The sequence below is a fragment of the Polistes dominula genome, unplaced genomic scaffold (assembly GCF_049000335.1).
Source record: "Polistes dominula isolate Pdom_NZ unplaced genomic scaffold, Pdom_raw_medaka contig_17, whole genome shotgun sequence".
Classification (NCBI taxonomy): Eukaryota; Metazoa; Arthropoda; class Insecta; order Hymenoptera; family Vespidae; genus Polistes; species Polistes dominula.
Genome location: NW_028301049.1, coordinates 3,597,463 through 3,612,931, shown reverse-complemented (window position 1 = coordinate 3,612,931; position 15,469 = coordinate 3,597,463). Strand labels below are relative to the sequence as shown.

The window sequence follows — 15,469 nt, the reverse complement described above, 5'->3', positions numbered from 1 at the left end:
GGATTTATTATATCTCTTGTAATTTAAAGGTAGAGAAAAAAATATACATACATATACATTTTACAATGGCATTCCTCGTAGTTGGAACATTTAATATTTAAGAAAAATCCTGAAATTATAAAGGATGATACATTTTGTTATCTCTCTCTATAATACGTACGTAGGTGTCTGCCTTATTTTGTTTATTTAGTTTTAACTTATACGTTCTCTAAATTTTAGAGAGCACACACAACACACAACCCTTTTCTTAAACTAAGAATCTGGGCACCCCCGTGAGCGCTTCTAAAGAGCTAAAAGTAAAATCGAGTAGTTGAAGTAATAAAAAAAAAAAAAAAAAAAAAAAAAAGGAAAATTAAGTGTCGCAAGTGTTAAAAGGGGAAAAAAGAAACAACACACAAATGAAAAAAAGTGATTAAGCGACATTTCATTTTGCGAAAAGTATAATAATCGTACTTTACCTGACCAGCGATATATATATACTATATAGCGTATATATATATATATTATTATTACTACTACTACTACGTAACGTAAAAAAAAAACTAACACGTTTTTTCTTTGAAGAGCATTATCGTCGATATATATATATATATATATATATATAAATATATATATATATAAATATATATATATATATATATATAAATTTCAATTTAAAATTTTATGTGCCGTCATAAAAAAAGAAATGGCATTATTTTCTTTCTTCCTGTAAATGTACTTTCTTGTGTTCGTGCTACATTATAATGATAATATAAACATTAGAATAACGATATTAGTATTAATAATCATAATAATAATAATAATAATAATAATAATAATAATAATAATAATAATTAGTGTCACTCGAGCTAGCAGTGCAGTAAGTAGTGAAAGAATGGCCAATTACTGCTCAAAAAAAAAAAAAAAGCTTATCGATGTTTTTCAATAATTACTGAATGAAATTCTTAAGTGCTTGTGTGTTTCTACAAAGAAAAAAAAACAATAATTTGAGATTGTACATGTTTAAAAACATTCTTAATTGAGGTTAATTTATATATAACGATTTTAAATTCTATCGTTATATATAATTTAAATATAAATACAGTAATCAATAAAGGTATTAACACGTTGAATACTACGTCAGTCATAAGTGACTGTCACTGAACTCAAGTTCAGGCTAGACACCAACATGGCGTCAAGCGCCGGTGACTGGCGAAGATTTCCTTAAGAATTCGTGTGGTAGCTCAACGTGTTAAAATATGTTGCAAAATTAAATGAAAACATTGATGTTGATTACTATCAAAATTCTCAATTTATATTATTAAAAAAAAACAAACAAAAAACAATCGATATTGGAAGATCTCGTTTGTACGTAGAAAAAAAAAAATTACATAATCTCAATTTTTTGTTTCACCAATAAAAAATGATCTTACACAATACACTTAAAATTGAACGTGATACAAGCAAGACATCGTTTTAATTTGATTTATAGGTAATATCGGAAGCTTCATCATTACTATTAAACTTTAAGAATAATCACGTATATCATTGTTATTTTCTAGAAATTATGCGAGTATTATAAAGCACCCATCATATATTTGTGTACACTGTAATACTATCGTACGATAAGCACATTTGTCTTTCTTTATATTATTATTATGTTTACGATTTAATTATTTAAAATGTGAAACTATTAAAAATTTGGATGAAATTCTTATTAAGTTCTATCTGTGGCAAAAAAAGATAAATAGTTATTATATATAAGTTCAATATTTAACAAAAAAATAACTGGCACTTATTTCAAATATATATTATTCGTTGATTTAATTTTCAATATTTACGTTACATGTTTGCAAACGATATATATTTCTATATCCATTACTTTAACGATTAATATTTTTCATTAACATACATTGAAAATACTTACGTTTTTGTTTCACTATTTTGTTTTCATTTCATTCAATCATATGAATCCTTTTGTATTTATTATTTTTCTATTAACATTAAATTAAATAAAAATTGTAATGCTTCAATTATACTTAAATTAATAAAACTATTGAATCCAACAAACAACTTTTCCGATAAAATAAAAAGTAATATATTTTCGTTTATTAGAATTAAAAAATTTATTTTATCTTTATGTTAAGAGTTGAACATTGTATTAATCTTAAATAATATAATTCAATTTTGTATATTTGTTCATTGAGAAATTTGCAAATATAAACATAACATCATAAAAGGTATTCTTTCTTGTTTTTTTTTTTTTTTTTTTTACATAAGTGAAAATGTTTTTCTTTCATTCATTTATTTTATTTTAACGCAAATTACACATCGTTAGGTGCTTTTGAAATTGCAAACACTTTTAAAACAGTTTGTACGTAATGTATTTAGTTTGAAAAAAAGAAAAAAGGTGTATGAAAATTATTTTTGTAAATTTATACGGTGTTATTGCTTTTCTTTGTATATTATACTTTATTCCAATTTTACAAATACCATGATTTTTCTTTTTTTTCTGAGCGAAATGACATGATATATTTAAATAATAATAATAATAATTTAAAAATATTTCATACAAAATACATTCCGCCATAATAAAATTCTATTGAAAGGTCTATAAACTTCGTTCTTTATTCAAACTATTATAACTTTTCTTGTTTTTTGTTTGATAAGTTTAATAGATTTATCCATTTTTCTTTTCTACGAAAACGTGTCGCAAACATTTGTTGTTAAATTCATTCTTATGTTAACACTAGATATACCACCATTTTCAGTATACCTCTAACTTCTCTACCACACTAGTCAAAATGACTGGTGGATAAAAAAAAATGCTTTTTAAAATTTTCACACAGTCATTATTTATTCTTAAACAAATTACAAAAAAATGTTTAACAATAATCATTTTAATAGATATTTTTAAATAACAAAACGCTTAATTATTTACAGAAATCAAATGTTACATGAAGTAGACATTTGAATTAAAATGGCGCCCAACCAATCAAAATGACTGATCTGGTATATCTAATGTTAATGAGGTTCACTTTCATATATTATTTAATAATATTTGGGCACAATGAAATAAATTTCTAATATCTAAGGCAGTGGTTCTCAAAGCTGACGATGAAATGGTAAAGGGTTTGCATTAAAAAAAGGTCATCCAGAAATTTCCAAAGGGACACTAAGAAGTAATATTTTGTTAAGTAAGAGGACGAGAATTCAAACCGAGTAGTTTGAGAACCACTGATCTAAGGTAACCAATACTACAACAATCAATGTTACTTATGCGTCAATCAATTGATAATAAAGCAATGTCAGTTCCAAATATTTGTTAATGTAGTCAATAAATGTAAATTATATCAAATGAAATGATTATTTATCTATTGAAATAAAATGCGTCTAAGTTGTCGTCGTGATGAGATATAATTATTATAAAACATTAATAACAATATGAATCCGTATATCATAGATTGGCGGAAATAAAATTATGATCAACAAAACAACTTGCAGGCGCCATGAGCAATTACTTTCACTATGTTGTAAGGTTCAAGTAAAAAAATGTTATGTTAAAAATAAACAAGCAAAATTTGTAATCATCATGAGTCTTATAACATACTTTCGTAAATAATATATAATATAATCATATATATATATATATATATAAAAAGCAACATTGACGTTACACATATGTACACGTTCCTCATGGTTTCCATTAATTTTTATATTATCGACTTATATATAAATATATATTCTTTGCAAATATTTTCAAAACTTAAAATAAATTGAAAACAACAAAATGGTTGGGTGTGTCATATAAAAAAAGGTACAAAGCGTATCGTTGATGTTGTTTAAATATTACAAATATTCAAACATTCAATTGAAGAGAATGTAATAAATTGTACAACAATGAGATTTAAATAATGACGAGCAAAAAATTAATTTCAATATTTAATTAATAGAAAAAAATTCATAACTCACGCGTATCTTCTGTCATTTACTGTTTCATATATTTTTTTTTTTTCTAAGCCGGAAGGTGCTTTTTAATAATAAAAATAATAATAATTATTATTATTATTGTTCGCAATAAACTTTGAAAGGATAGTTCGCTCAATATTATAAAACACAAGTTCGTTAATTAATTTTTTTCATAATCATCCTGTTACTTCGAATAAAATTATTAATAATGCATGCTATGTTGTGTTTTAGATTAATCAAGAAAAAATGTAATATTTAAAAAAAAAAATAAAAAATTCAATATATTTATTCATTTATAATTATTAACATTGCCATAGAAAAAGTATCAGAGATGATAATACATTTCTTTATATTTAATAATGTTCTACGACAAAGGAAATGAAAATGTTTCATAAAAATAAAAATAAAAGGGGGAAAAAAAAGATAAAAAGAAATGTGAGAGTTTGATTGTAAAAAAAATCATTTTTAAATTTCGGCATTACCATCAGTACTTATAATGAAACTACACAATTATGAAAACTGTTTATTTATTTCATTTGATTATAAATTAAGATAGTTATTATTATCATGTTTATCAAATTATTATCATCATTATTATCATTATCATTTAGTTATTATGTATCTTACGAGTTTTATGTAATGGCAAGAGAAATTGTTGTAATTGAATTCTTTGTAGATAAGTGATCTTTAAAATTCCCAGAAAAAAAAGAAAAAGAAAATTTATTGAAAATAAATTCAAATGTATATATTCACATATATTCTTATTATATCTAAAAAGTATTCAATAGAAATTATCATTCTCCTTGAGTTGGTATATATAAAAAAAAAAATTAAAAAATTAAAAAAAAAAAAATTAAAAATATGGTAGGTCAACAAAAGTGCATGAGAATTAAAAATTGGTAACAAATGTTATGTATATTCAGATTCTCTTCTGTAGGTTTCATTAATGTGCATTTCTTGTATGTTATACAGTATTATGATAAAAAAAAAAAAATAAAAAAAAAGTAAAAAAAAAAAAAAAATAAGAGAATAAACATAAGATAGCAAAAAACACAGCTGCATCTTTTATTTTAACATATTTATACTTTCCAAAAAAAAATCCAAATAATCCACACAATTCTTACGAGTAAAATATCATCATCAGGAAAACCAGTAAAAAACAAAAGTTTATTACGAAGAAGGTACGTTTTTATCACGTATATTAACATTATTAATACCATTGTTTATTAAATTATTCAGATAAGATACTTGTGCAAGATTTTTGCGAGCTTCGTGCATACGATATAATACTGGACAATCTAAAGAAGTACAATCGGGATAATCTCGTCGTCCTACGCAAGAGTAACATATCTGAAATAATATATTAAAGTTTATTATTTTATAAAAATATATATAAGTTTATTTAATAATATCAAATGATATATTATATACTTACTTCATTAAATTGCTGGTACGTACGTTCAAACCATCTTATTTTTTCATAAATTGTAAGGATTGTTTTATCAGGTTGTGCCATACATTCTGAACAAATTTCATTAGTGGACTGTTCTCCGCAAATGTTACATTCAGTTGTATTAAAAAATTGACAAATAGTAGATTTTTGATTTTTTGTATTTAAATAATCTAATTTATCGAATGATTGTCGATGAGACATTTCTTGATACCTGTTTAAGATTTGAATAATACAGTATTACAAGAGAGGCAATATTGGATTGAACAAAAGTATCTCTCTCAGTACAGATTAAACTATAATATTAGGTTGAGAAAAAGGTTATCCATTATTTTTACGTTAACTTCAATCAAGCCTTTATTTAACAACATACTTCTGGTTGTCTGATTTTGGTCAAATATGTATGCATTGTTTTATTCGTTAATTTATTGCCGTTTTAAAGGTAGCTTCACAATACCTGTCTCATAAAAGTCTTACTTTGTCCCCAACGTAATATAATAGATAGAAATGTATTTTGTGTAACTTACCAGTTATTAACATCGATGCCAAATAAATTGAAACACCGATTTATAGGTGGTATAATAACTTTGGTTATATAATAAATAGAGTTTGGATATAAACCAGGATCGCACATTACTTCCCATGGTGTACGAACACAATGAATTAATGCTTGATTTGGTGCACCAGCAGTAATAACATAACGCACACGTTCACCGGTAAGAGGTATTGCTCGAGGATCTTTACGCATTAATCTGCGTGTTAATTCTAATGCTGGAACAACAGCATTGGTTTTATAACCATCTAAACCACGAAATTCCTTGGCAAATGTTAAATCCTCTATTGAGACTCGCCTGCATAAAATTTTATTGAATTGTCTAATAAGGTATTTTTTTATTAAAGAGATGTCTGAAGTATCAAATAATATTTTCAATGACTTTTCAAGGATCTAAAAAGTAATCGTTAATTATTATATGTATAACTCTTACTTTGTTAATTTACTTTCAAATAAATAAACATTTTTATTTGTTTGTAATATATAGTATACCTTTGAAACAGCAAAACATCCATCTCTACGTACAGTTTCAATACCTTTTGCCAAATATTCAGGAATTTTTTGATCGGAAGTTTCGTACATATATCCACAATAACGTTTCTTTGTCTACAAAATAAAAATTCAATAACTGTTATTTATTTACATTTAAAGAAAATAATAATTAACTATAATTATAGAAACTTGATATTAGTATTTTTTTTTTTTTAATAGAGTGTAATTCATATTTACTGGTTAATGATAAACAATTATAATGTTTGTAGTTTTTTTTTTTTATAATTTATTTAATATTTTATAGATTTTTCGAAAATATCGAATAAACATTAATGATAAGAATAGAAGAAGATCTTTCTTTTAAATTAAATTTAATTAAATATGTAACTGACTATATTATGTATATTTTAATTTGTTTTCGATTTACACGATATTCTGAGGAACTGATCTTTGAGGGGAAAGTAACAAAAATATGAAACGTTTAACCTTTGCTCGCAAATATCATAAAAATTATAATAAAATAGAAAACCTAAACGCCTAAACCTAACTTATCGATAAATATTGGTATAAATATCAATATTTTCATATTTCAGTTCTTTACATAATAGTATAAAGTGTACAACCTGAAAATTGATTGTATTTCATGTTTCAGTAGAGTTCCCAGATTATAATACCTACCTGTAAAATAGATGGTTGAAGAATTTTTTCAAATTTTAGTTTTATAGGAGGTGGATTGGCAACTGTAATAGTGTCCGCCATGTCAGCACCAATTTTGAATGCTTCTTGTCGTGATTTTCCAGGTAAAAGAATAAATAAAGAATCTGTATCTCCATAAACAACTTTGGCGCCCCATTTAGGTGTAGACTCTACTATTTTTATAGCACGTTCCAGTGTCTCCCTTCCTTTACTAACAACACTGTCACCTATCTTTGAATGAAAGTTCAAAATAATTATTTATTTATTGGATCAATATATTTATAATAAAAAATAATGCTTATTCCACGATATGATTAATTCATATACCTCAATGCATGGCATTCTGCCACTAAAATTGGCAGATGTATAACCATAAGTAACATTTGCTATTAACTTTAAACCCAATTGTTGCGAATGAAGCATACGCTGAAGATTATGATTATCGGACGAATGAAGTTTCATTGAATTCTTTACCATTATACGAGTATTTAATATTTCTGCAAGCATTCTTGGTAATACACCTTTACGTACTTCAGATTTAACAAAGGCTACACCATTTGGCGCAAAATTCATTTTTCCTTGCAACTTTAAAAGAGTATTTTTATTGATTTTTAATGTCGTTGCGCCAAATACAAATGGTATAGACCTAGTGAATATTTGATATTACAATAATATAATATTTAAATCGAAATAAATATTAATTACACATATATTGAATTTTCTTCTACTCACTGTCCTAAGTGTTCAACACGACCTAAACAAGTTGAAAAGCAATAATTATAAGCAATTATAATGCTTGGATATAAACTTTGAAAGTCAAGAACTACAAGTGGATCTGTATAAAATTTAGATTCTGGTTCCATAATCAATGGTAATGCTGCTGGTGCACGCATTTTAGCTCTTTGTTGTATAGAAGGTGATACTGGAATAAAATTTAATGGTTTTGCAAGTCTCAACATCATCGATTCAACGCGAAATTGAGAACCTCGTGAGAATACTTCATAAAATTGTATTCCAAAAAGTCGTGCATGTTCACTCGTTCTACCTGAAGAAATTGATCAATATTACAGAATTTATATAATAATATTTAATTAATTAGAAATCAATTAAATAATAAAAAAAGAAGAATATCATTTATTTTACCAATAATATCCAATTGAGAAAGAATTCTTAAATTTCCTGAAACTCTAATAACATAATAATCAATTACTCTACTCTTCATTGCAATATTTGAACTTTTCCACCAGTTGGTTAATGTCTTATAGTTATGACATGAAACTCTTTCCTTCATCACATTATACATAATACTTTCAAATGTATAACTTGATAATGCTAAAATAATAAATACAATCAATTATTATTTATAAAATATAAATTATTATGTATTCATTTATTACTGTACTATTAATCCTCTACAATGTACAGGTAACTTTAAAGTAACACGTTTCAAAATATACATATACAGTGTAATTTTAAGAACTAAGACCGTTTATTGTTTTTTTTTCTTTTTTTTTTTTAAGTAAACATTGAAAAAAAATCATGGAGAAAAACATCATTTAGTATAATACATCCTAATTTCCTATTTTCTTATTTTTTTAAATGAATGTACCGATGCATCTGCCAAAAATCGGCATTTTGGAGAAAAATTGTTTATACAAGTATTATTTACTTTTAAGAAGGGAATATTATGAGACATATATTGTTTTTTACTTACAATTAGCAAAAAAGTTTAAAGTTAACGCTTTTTTTCTTTTTTAAATAAAAACCTACATTTTATACAATAATAATATATATTCTGTTAAAAAAGAAATCAAATAAGATTGGTCCAAAACATTGTTTATCATCTTGAATTCGAGAAAGATGAAATTATAGAGGTTTAATTAAAAATTACGCTTATTAATTAATAATAATTAATAAATAAAAATATCATTTTTACATACACACCTACTTCATGTCTCATTATCCTCCAAATATTAAGAAATATACGGCCTGGTACTTTTATTTCTGAATCTTCGGAGAACATTTGAAAACCATAATTAGACGAAATATTTGGAGTTCTTGAAATGTATAAAGGAAATGGTTTAAAGCCTAAATGTGAGGCTCTTTGAAAAATGTAACCCCAAGATGAAACTTCCACTTCCCAACCAATTAAGATATCAGGATCACAACGACGAATTAATGTTACTAAATGATTTAATAATTCTACCTCATTTTCCACATATTGTATTGATGTTGGAATAAGAGGGATGTGAGAATTAATGAAATTTATTGGTTGTTCATCAGATGAACGGATAATAATTGTTCCTATAATCATATTTAACTTTGATATGAAATGATTAAATAAATTATTCATAATCCAAAGGGATTAAATCCATTTTTAGAATTTTTTAAAATGTTATTATCAAAGTATTTGATTAATAATTAACTTTTTATATTTAAAAAAATATATTTCTTTAATAATTAAGCTTAACATTTCTACTTTTCTCTGCTTTTTATTATATGGAATTAATCGATTTGGTAAATAAGTAATTTAAGTATAAATTATATATATATATATAAATTACAAATCATACCATACTCCATTTGCTTGACATCAGAAGATATTGGAATATCATTGTGAATAGCATAAAAAATTGCTTCTATTGGGTCATATTGGGGATTAGGAAGAAAATCTTCACGTGTAGGAATATGTACTTCCACAGAAAGTAATGTTATATATTGATGCTAACAAAATTATATATTATGAATATATAAATTGAAATGATATTATTTATGATTGCGCTTATTATAAAATTTGAAATGAAATATTATTTACCATAGCTAAAATCCTAGAATTTTGAAGATTTTCATTTGAAGCATTGCCGATTTTTTCATGTAGAGAATATTCTATCTGTCCATGAGAGATTCCTAGATATTGTGATTCTCTTTTATCCTTGTGTTTAAATGTATCATTAAATGTATTTTCTAATGTGTTCTTCTTTAATGAATTAGAATTACTAGAAGAAGGAGATTGCCCATTTGTAGAAGTATTATTGTTGTCAACTATATGGATTCATGCAAAGAAAAAATTGAATCATTAATTCTTAAAACATATATTGGGTGTCCTGTAACTGCAGCTAGCATGGGATGATTCAACGTGAAAAATGAAGTATAAAATTTGTTCGTATAGGACTTTGTTTTGGAAAAAAAAAAATAAGTTTCTAAATATATCTAATACACGTACATTTGACTAAGTTCACAATCCTAGAAACTAAAAGCCTTGTTCAATAAACATAAGAGTAGAAACATAAGATAAAAGAAATTTCATTTTATTGACAATATTTATAAACATGTTAAGAAACATAAAAATACTATTCGAAATATCCAAGAATAATATAATGAAATACACAGAGTTAAATTTGAAACAAAGAAAGCCCTCGTATGAACAAATTTAATTCTACATTATGGACTGAGTTTTGTATGAAGAATCAACCATTGTACGCTTATACTACTAATTACAAGACACACTGAATAAAATAAATGTTGTGTATAAATTAAAAAATAATATATATATATATATATATTTACTATTATCTATATTATTATAATAATATTAATTTTAGTAATAATTTTATTGTGCAATTATTCTTACTTAGTTGATTGTTTATAGGAGGACAATTTTTCGATTTCAACCATGATTTAACAGATTTTAGTTGAGGAGGCTCCATAAGAGTTCTTATCGTCAATAAATTATAACCCGCGAGAACTTTTTTCATATGATTTGACTTTATGTTTGATCCAGCAGGATAAAATTCATTTACTTTCATTCGTCGCCATAATTTAATTCCCGTAATTCCCTCTAAACTGGAATTGAATGATTTAATCACTGGTATATTGAAAGCGTTAGATGACATTTCTTTTTGTTTCATTAAATCAAGCTTATTACTAAAAAATGGTTCTGTTCGAGTCCTCTTTGAAATATCACATGTTACCAAACTTTGTAATATACGTTCTCGCGAAGGTGGATTAAACTTCGTTATAATTGTTATTGGAACTCTTTTTGTTTGATTGTCCTTGCTTACTGTATAACTGGATTGAGAAATTTGAGTTTCATTTTTCATTTTTTCTTCAATATATTGTGTAAATGTTACGTTGTGTATATTTTCTTCTGCATCTCCTTCAGAAACATTTAATTCGTTAATTTGAAATGATACATCATTAGGAAAATTAGAATAAGTTGTTTTGTCATTTTTATATGTAATATCTGATTTCTTTGGTTGATCATCTGTAGATAAACTTTTCCTATCTAGATTACATTGAGATACGTTAGGTTTAGTTATATTACCTGTAAAAATAATATTCATTAAATGTGTGTGTTTATATAATATATTCTTATATTTTCTAATAATTTTGTTTACATTTTAGATCATCTGATTCAGAGAATACCAATTTCCTAGGAAGTATTTTACAATCTTGTTTTGGAATATTGGAATTTATTACATTTTTATTGCTGGATCGTAATGTTTTTGGAGAACTAATAATAACATTCAATGGTGAATAATTTCTTGGCGAATTTGGACTTTTTTTAATAGTCCTTGCTTATTAATCTTTGACTTGTGCATTTTTTTTGTAAATCTTCATCATCCATACTTTTAGATTTTGTAAGCCTATCACATTTATGAGTTTTAAGATCATCTGTTTTTTCTTCCTGTTCAATATCAATTACACTTTGTTTAATAGATGATTTATGACGATCATAAGTACAACTACGCGTTTCTATTTCATCCAAAATTATTATATCTGGATCTATTGTAGTAGAAATTGGATGATTTTTATTAGAAAGTGCTGAAGATGATGCAATTTCAAGATTTGGTTCATCGACACATGACTGTTCCGCATTTTCTGTTTTCTTTTTCTTACATTTTTGTGATGAACTACCAATTTTATTGGATTGTGTATTTGTTTTTCTTTTCTTTTTAGATTTTGGACTTGCTACAAAATCATTGGCACCATCAAATTGGGGAAAATTGAATTTACTTAAATTATTATCACGATCTGTTTGCATATTTTCTTCATTTGATTTTTGTAATTTTTCTATTGTATTATCTGGTTGATTTTGACTAAGTATAGTCAGGTCCAAATTTGTTAAATTTAGCTGTTCACTTTCATCTTCTTCACAATCATATAATACTTTATTATCCTGTTCTGAATATTGAGATCCTAATATACTATCATCATCTACAATTCTTTTTACATCATCGCTTTCTGATAAATCAGCTAACATTTCCACTAAATTCATATCATCTTCATTTACTACAATAACATAAAAAAAAGAATCAAGATTATTTTTAATAGGTCCAACAAATGTTTAGTAACTTATTGATTATTAGTAAAATATATTTTCAATATTTACAAGAACTTGTATTGTGAGAGTTGTTTTCGGTTGAAAGAGATTCTAATAAAAAATATGAAGATAAATCCTTCAAATTATCTGACTTTATTTGTTCCTTTTCATTTATTTTTTGTGATGAAAATGGTGTAATATGATTTACAACACACGAAGCATTTAATGAATTGTCATCCTCCTGTGCTTGCAATGGATAAGAAATTTCTACAGTTGAGTCTGATAAAGTTGTATTTTCACGTTCCTAGAAATAAATAAAATGATATTAATTTGAATTATATGTTATATAAAAATATCAAAAAAGTATAAAGCACCTAATTTGATTACCTTGAATAATTTTCGTGATAAAGTTGTTGATAAATAAAGCAATCAAAATGGAATAAGAACTAAAATTGGTGTTGGTTAATAAATTATTGTTATACATTTGATGCAAAAATCATTAACAAAATTGCATACGATTATCAAAATCTGTCTCATGTAATTTCTGATGAAACGATAGATAAAATGATTAGGCATTCCATTTAAAAAAAAAACCAAATAGACCATCAGATCTCCTAAATGTATTCCCTTATAAAGAAATCATATACACCACATTATGGTTTTTTTTTGGATACCATGTAATCTCTGCAGAAATAATTTATTATTTAAATGTACAATTTAGAAGTTATTCGAGATAATCAAGTTAAGTGCTTTATATATATTGTATATTTATAATAAAAAAAATATCTTTATATAAAAATATTAATAGATACCTGTAAAATATCTTGAAGTTTTTGAAGAATTCGTTGTTCTTGATTATTATCATTAACTGTTGGTACTACGATTCGTTTTTCAGGACTTTTAGGATACAATAATTGTGAATTAACATCTTCTAAACCAGCTTGTAATCTTCTTGTTTTTTCCTGTTTCCAAATTTCAGCAAGACCAGGATTTAATTCTATAACTTTATCAATTGCTCTTCGATTTAATATATCATTGGCTTGCGCATCTACTTCTAAGGCACATATAGTTTGACGATCAACAGACATTGGAAGATATTTTTGCGAATCATAGGATTCTATATTGTTCATTTGATTTGTTTCTTCTTTAGTGGTTGAAAGCGTATGCCAACGATGTTTCATTTTTTTGATATTTATAAAATTCATACCGTACAAATTATAATCCATCATAAATTGTAAAATAAATGGAATATGTGCTTCATGTGGTTGTAATTTCAAATTGCTTATTGAACCATTCTGAAATTGATATTTTTTTTTATATTATTTATTTTCTAGCAAAGTATAGTAATAAAATATACAAAAAGTAGTAGTATGTATGAACATTTAACATCTTCGTGACAGAAAACATAGTCATGTGTCATTTCAAATTCTGTAGTTAACTTAATATAAGAAAATAATCCTACGTCATTTCAAAATAGGCAATTTTTAATTTATTCATTATATATCAAATATATTATTTGAATATTTATTGTTGAATATTTTATATATTTATATTAGTTGAATATTTATTTTTATATTTGAATTATTATTTGTTAATGTTATGACAACATTCTTTATAAAAATAAGAAAAATCTGTTACTAATACCAATAAATTCAAAAAAATTCTTCTACAGAGATTTTTAGAACCAATGTTTTTTAGAGATTTTTTTTTTTTTTTTTTTGACAAGTACTATAAACTCTTCAAATATCGGACCATTTTTTTGTTTACCATCCTGTATATATAAATTTATAATTATATTAAAATAAAATACATACTTGTAACAAATCAGCTACTTTCTTTATAATAGACGGAGTATAAAAATAAATTTTAAAGAAAAGATGTTCCCTTTCATGATATCCATAAATGGGACTGTAAAATATTAGAATACAGTCATCATCTTAATATATATATAATTAATAATATAAAAATTATATTATAACATATGTATATATATAATATGTAGAATATATTTTTTTTCTATTTTTTTTTCTTTTTTACTTAAACATTTTCTTACATTCCACGAACTAATTGTATTTTGTAAACATGTTGAGTTCTACATGCTGATTTTCCTGATGATACGTTAATGGCATTGTCTATCGATGAACTCAACCGATGCATAAAACTGTTTATATTTTCTTTTATGGTACATGGTACATACATATATGGGAATACACCATGTATATGCAAACATGTTTTTTCTCCTGAAAATATAAACATAACATTATATTGCAGTAATTGTTTGCAAATAATAAAACATTAAGAAAAAATATTCTTCAAATGAAAATTGAATTATCGATAATCATAAGTAAATAAATTTAACCTGTTGAAGTTGGGCCAAATATTCTAATGACAGGTACACGTTTTATTTCATTTCCTCGAAATTCGGAAAATGTTGGATCCAAATCAGGAATAGGATTTGTTTGATAACTATCTATTGTTAATATTCTGACTGAAAGCATAGTTTATTAGATTATGTCAAATTTGTGATTATAAAAGTTTATATACCACCATAAAAGTAAAAACAACACACTGAACAATTGTATCAAAATATTCACTTCATTTTATGACATCACTACATCATTAAAAAATACAAATTTGCATTTGTTTATACATGTCATATGTTATCACATGGTGTAATGCAGAAACAGATCACAGCGCTATCAGTAGTAAGAAGTAGAACTAAATGTTACTTTAATTATAATGTTACCTCATATGGTAACATATGATAGGATGAAAAAGAAAAAAGTATAAATAATATTTTTCAAAAATTTAAGATAAGTATATAACTATAAATTAGACATTTTCTAATTTGTAAAGTATCAATAACAGATTTATACATGAAAGAAAAAGTAACCTATAAATTTAGTTTTTAAATTTTGTAATAATTAGAGTTGTCACAAATTTGTAATATGAAAAATAACATAATAATTGTTACAAAATGTATTAATTCTGTTTAATTATACAATTT

General features: G+C 24.8%; 1 protein-coding gene across 1 annotated transcript; it reads right to left on the bottom strand.

Moving 5' to 3' along the window:
* Positions 1-316: 316 nt before the first annotated feature.
* On the bottom strand, positions 317-15,161 carry DNApol-zeta (DNA polymerase zeta catalytic subunit). The gene is given in 19 exon segments (XM_015323847.2): positions 317-5,298; positions 5,384-5,612; positions 5,926-6,344; positions 6,444-6,557; positions 7,122-7,370; positions 7,467-7,785; positions 7,872-8,184; positions 8,283-8,471; positions 9,084-9,443; positions 9,713-9,863; positions 9,955-10,181; positions 10,771-11,463; positions 11,537-11,712; positions 11,714-12,431; positions 12,532-12,766; positions 13,275-13,757; positions 14,277-14,370; positions 14,516-14,702; positions 14,822-15,161. Coding segments are annotated over 19 exon segments (5,475 nt in total). The 5' UTR covers positions 14,961-15,161; the 3' UTR covers positions 317-5,118.
* Between the last annotated feature and the right edge of the window lie 308 nt (positions 15,162-15,469).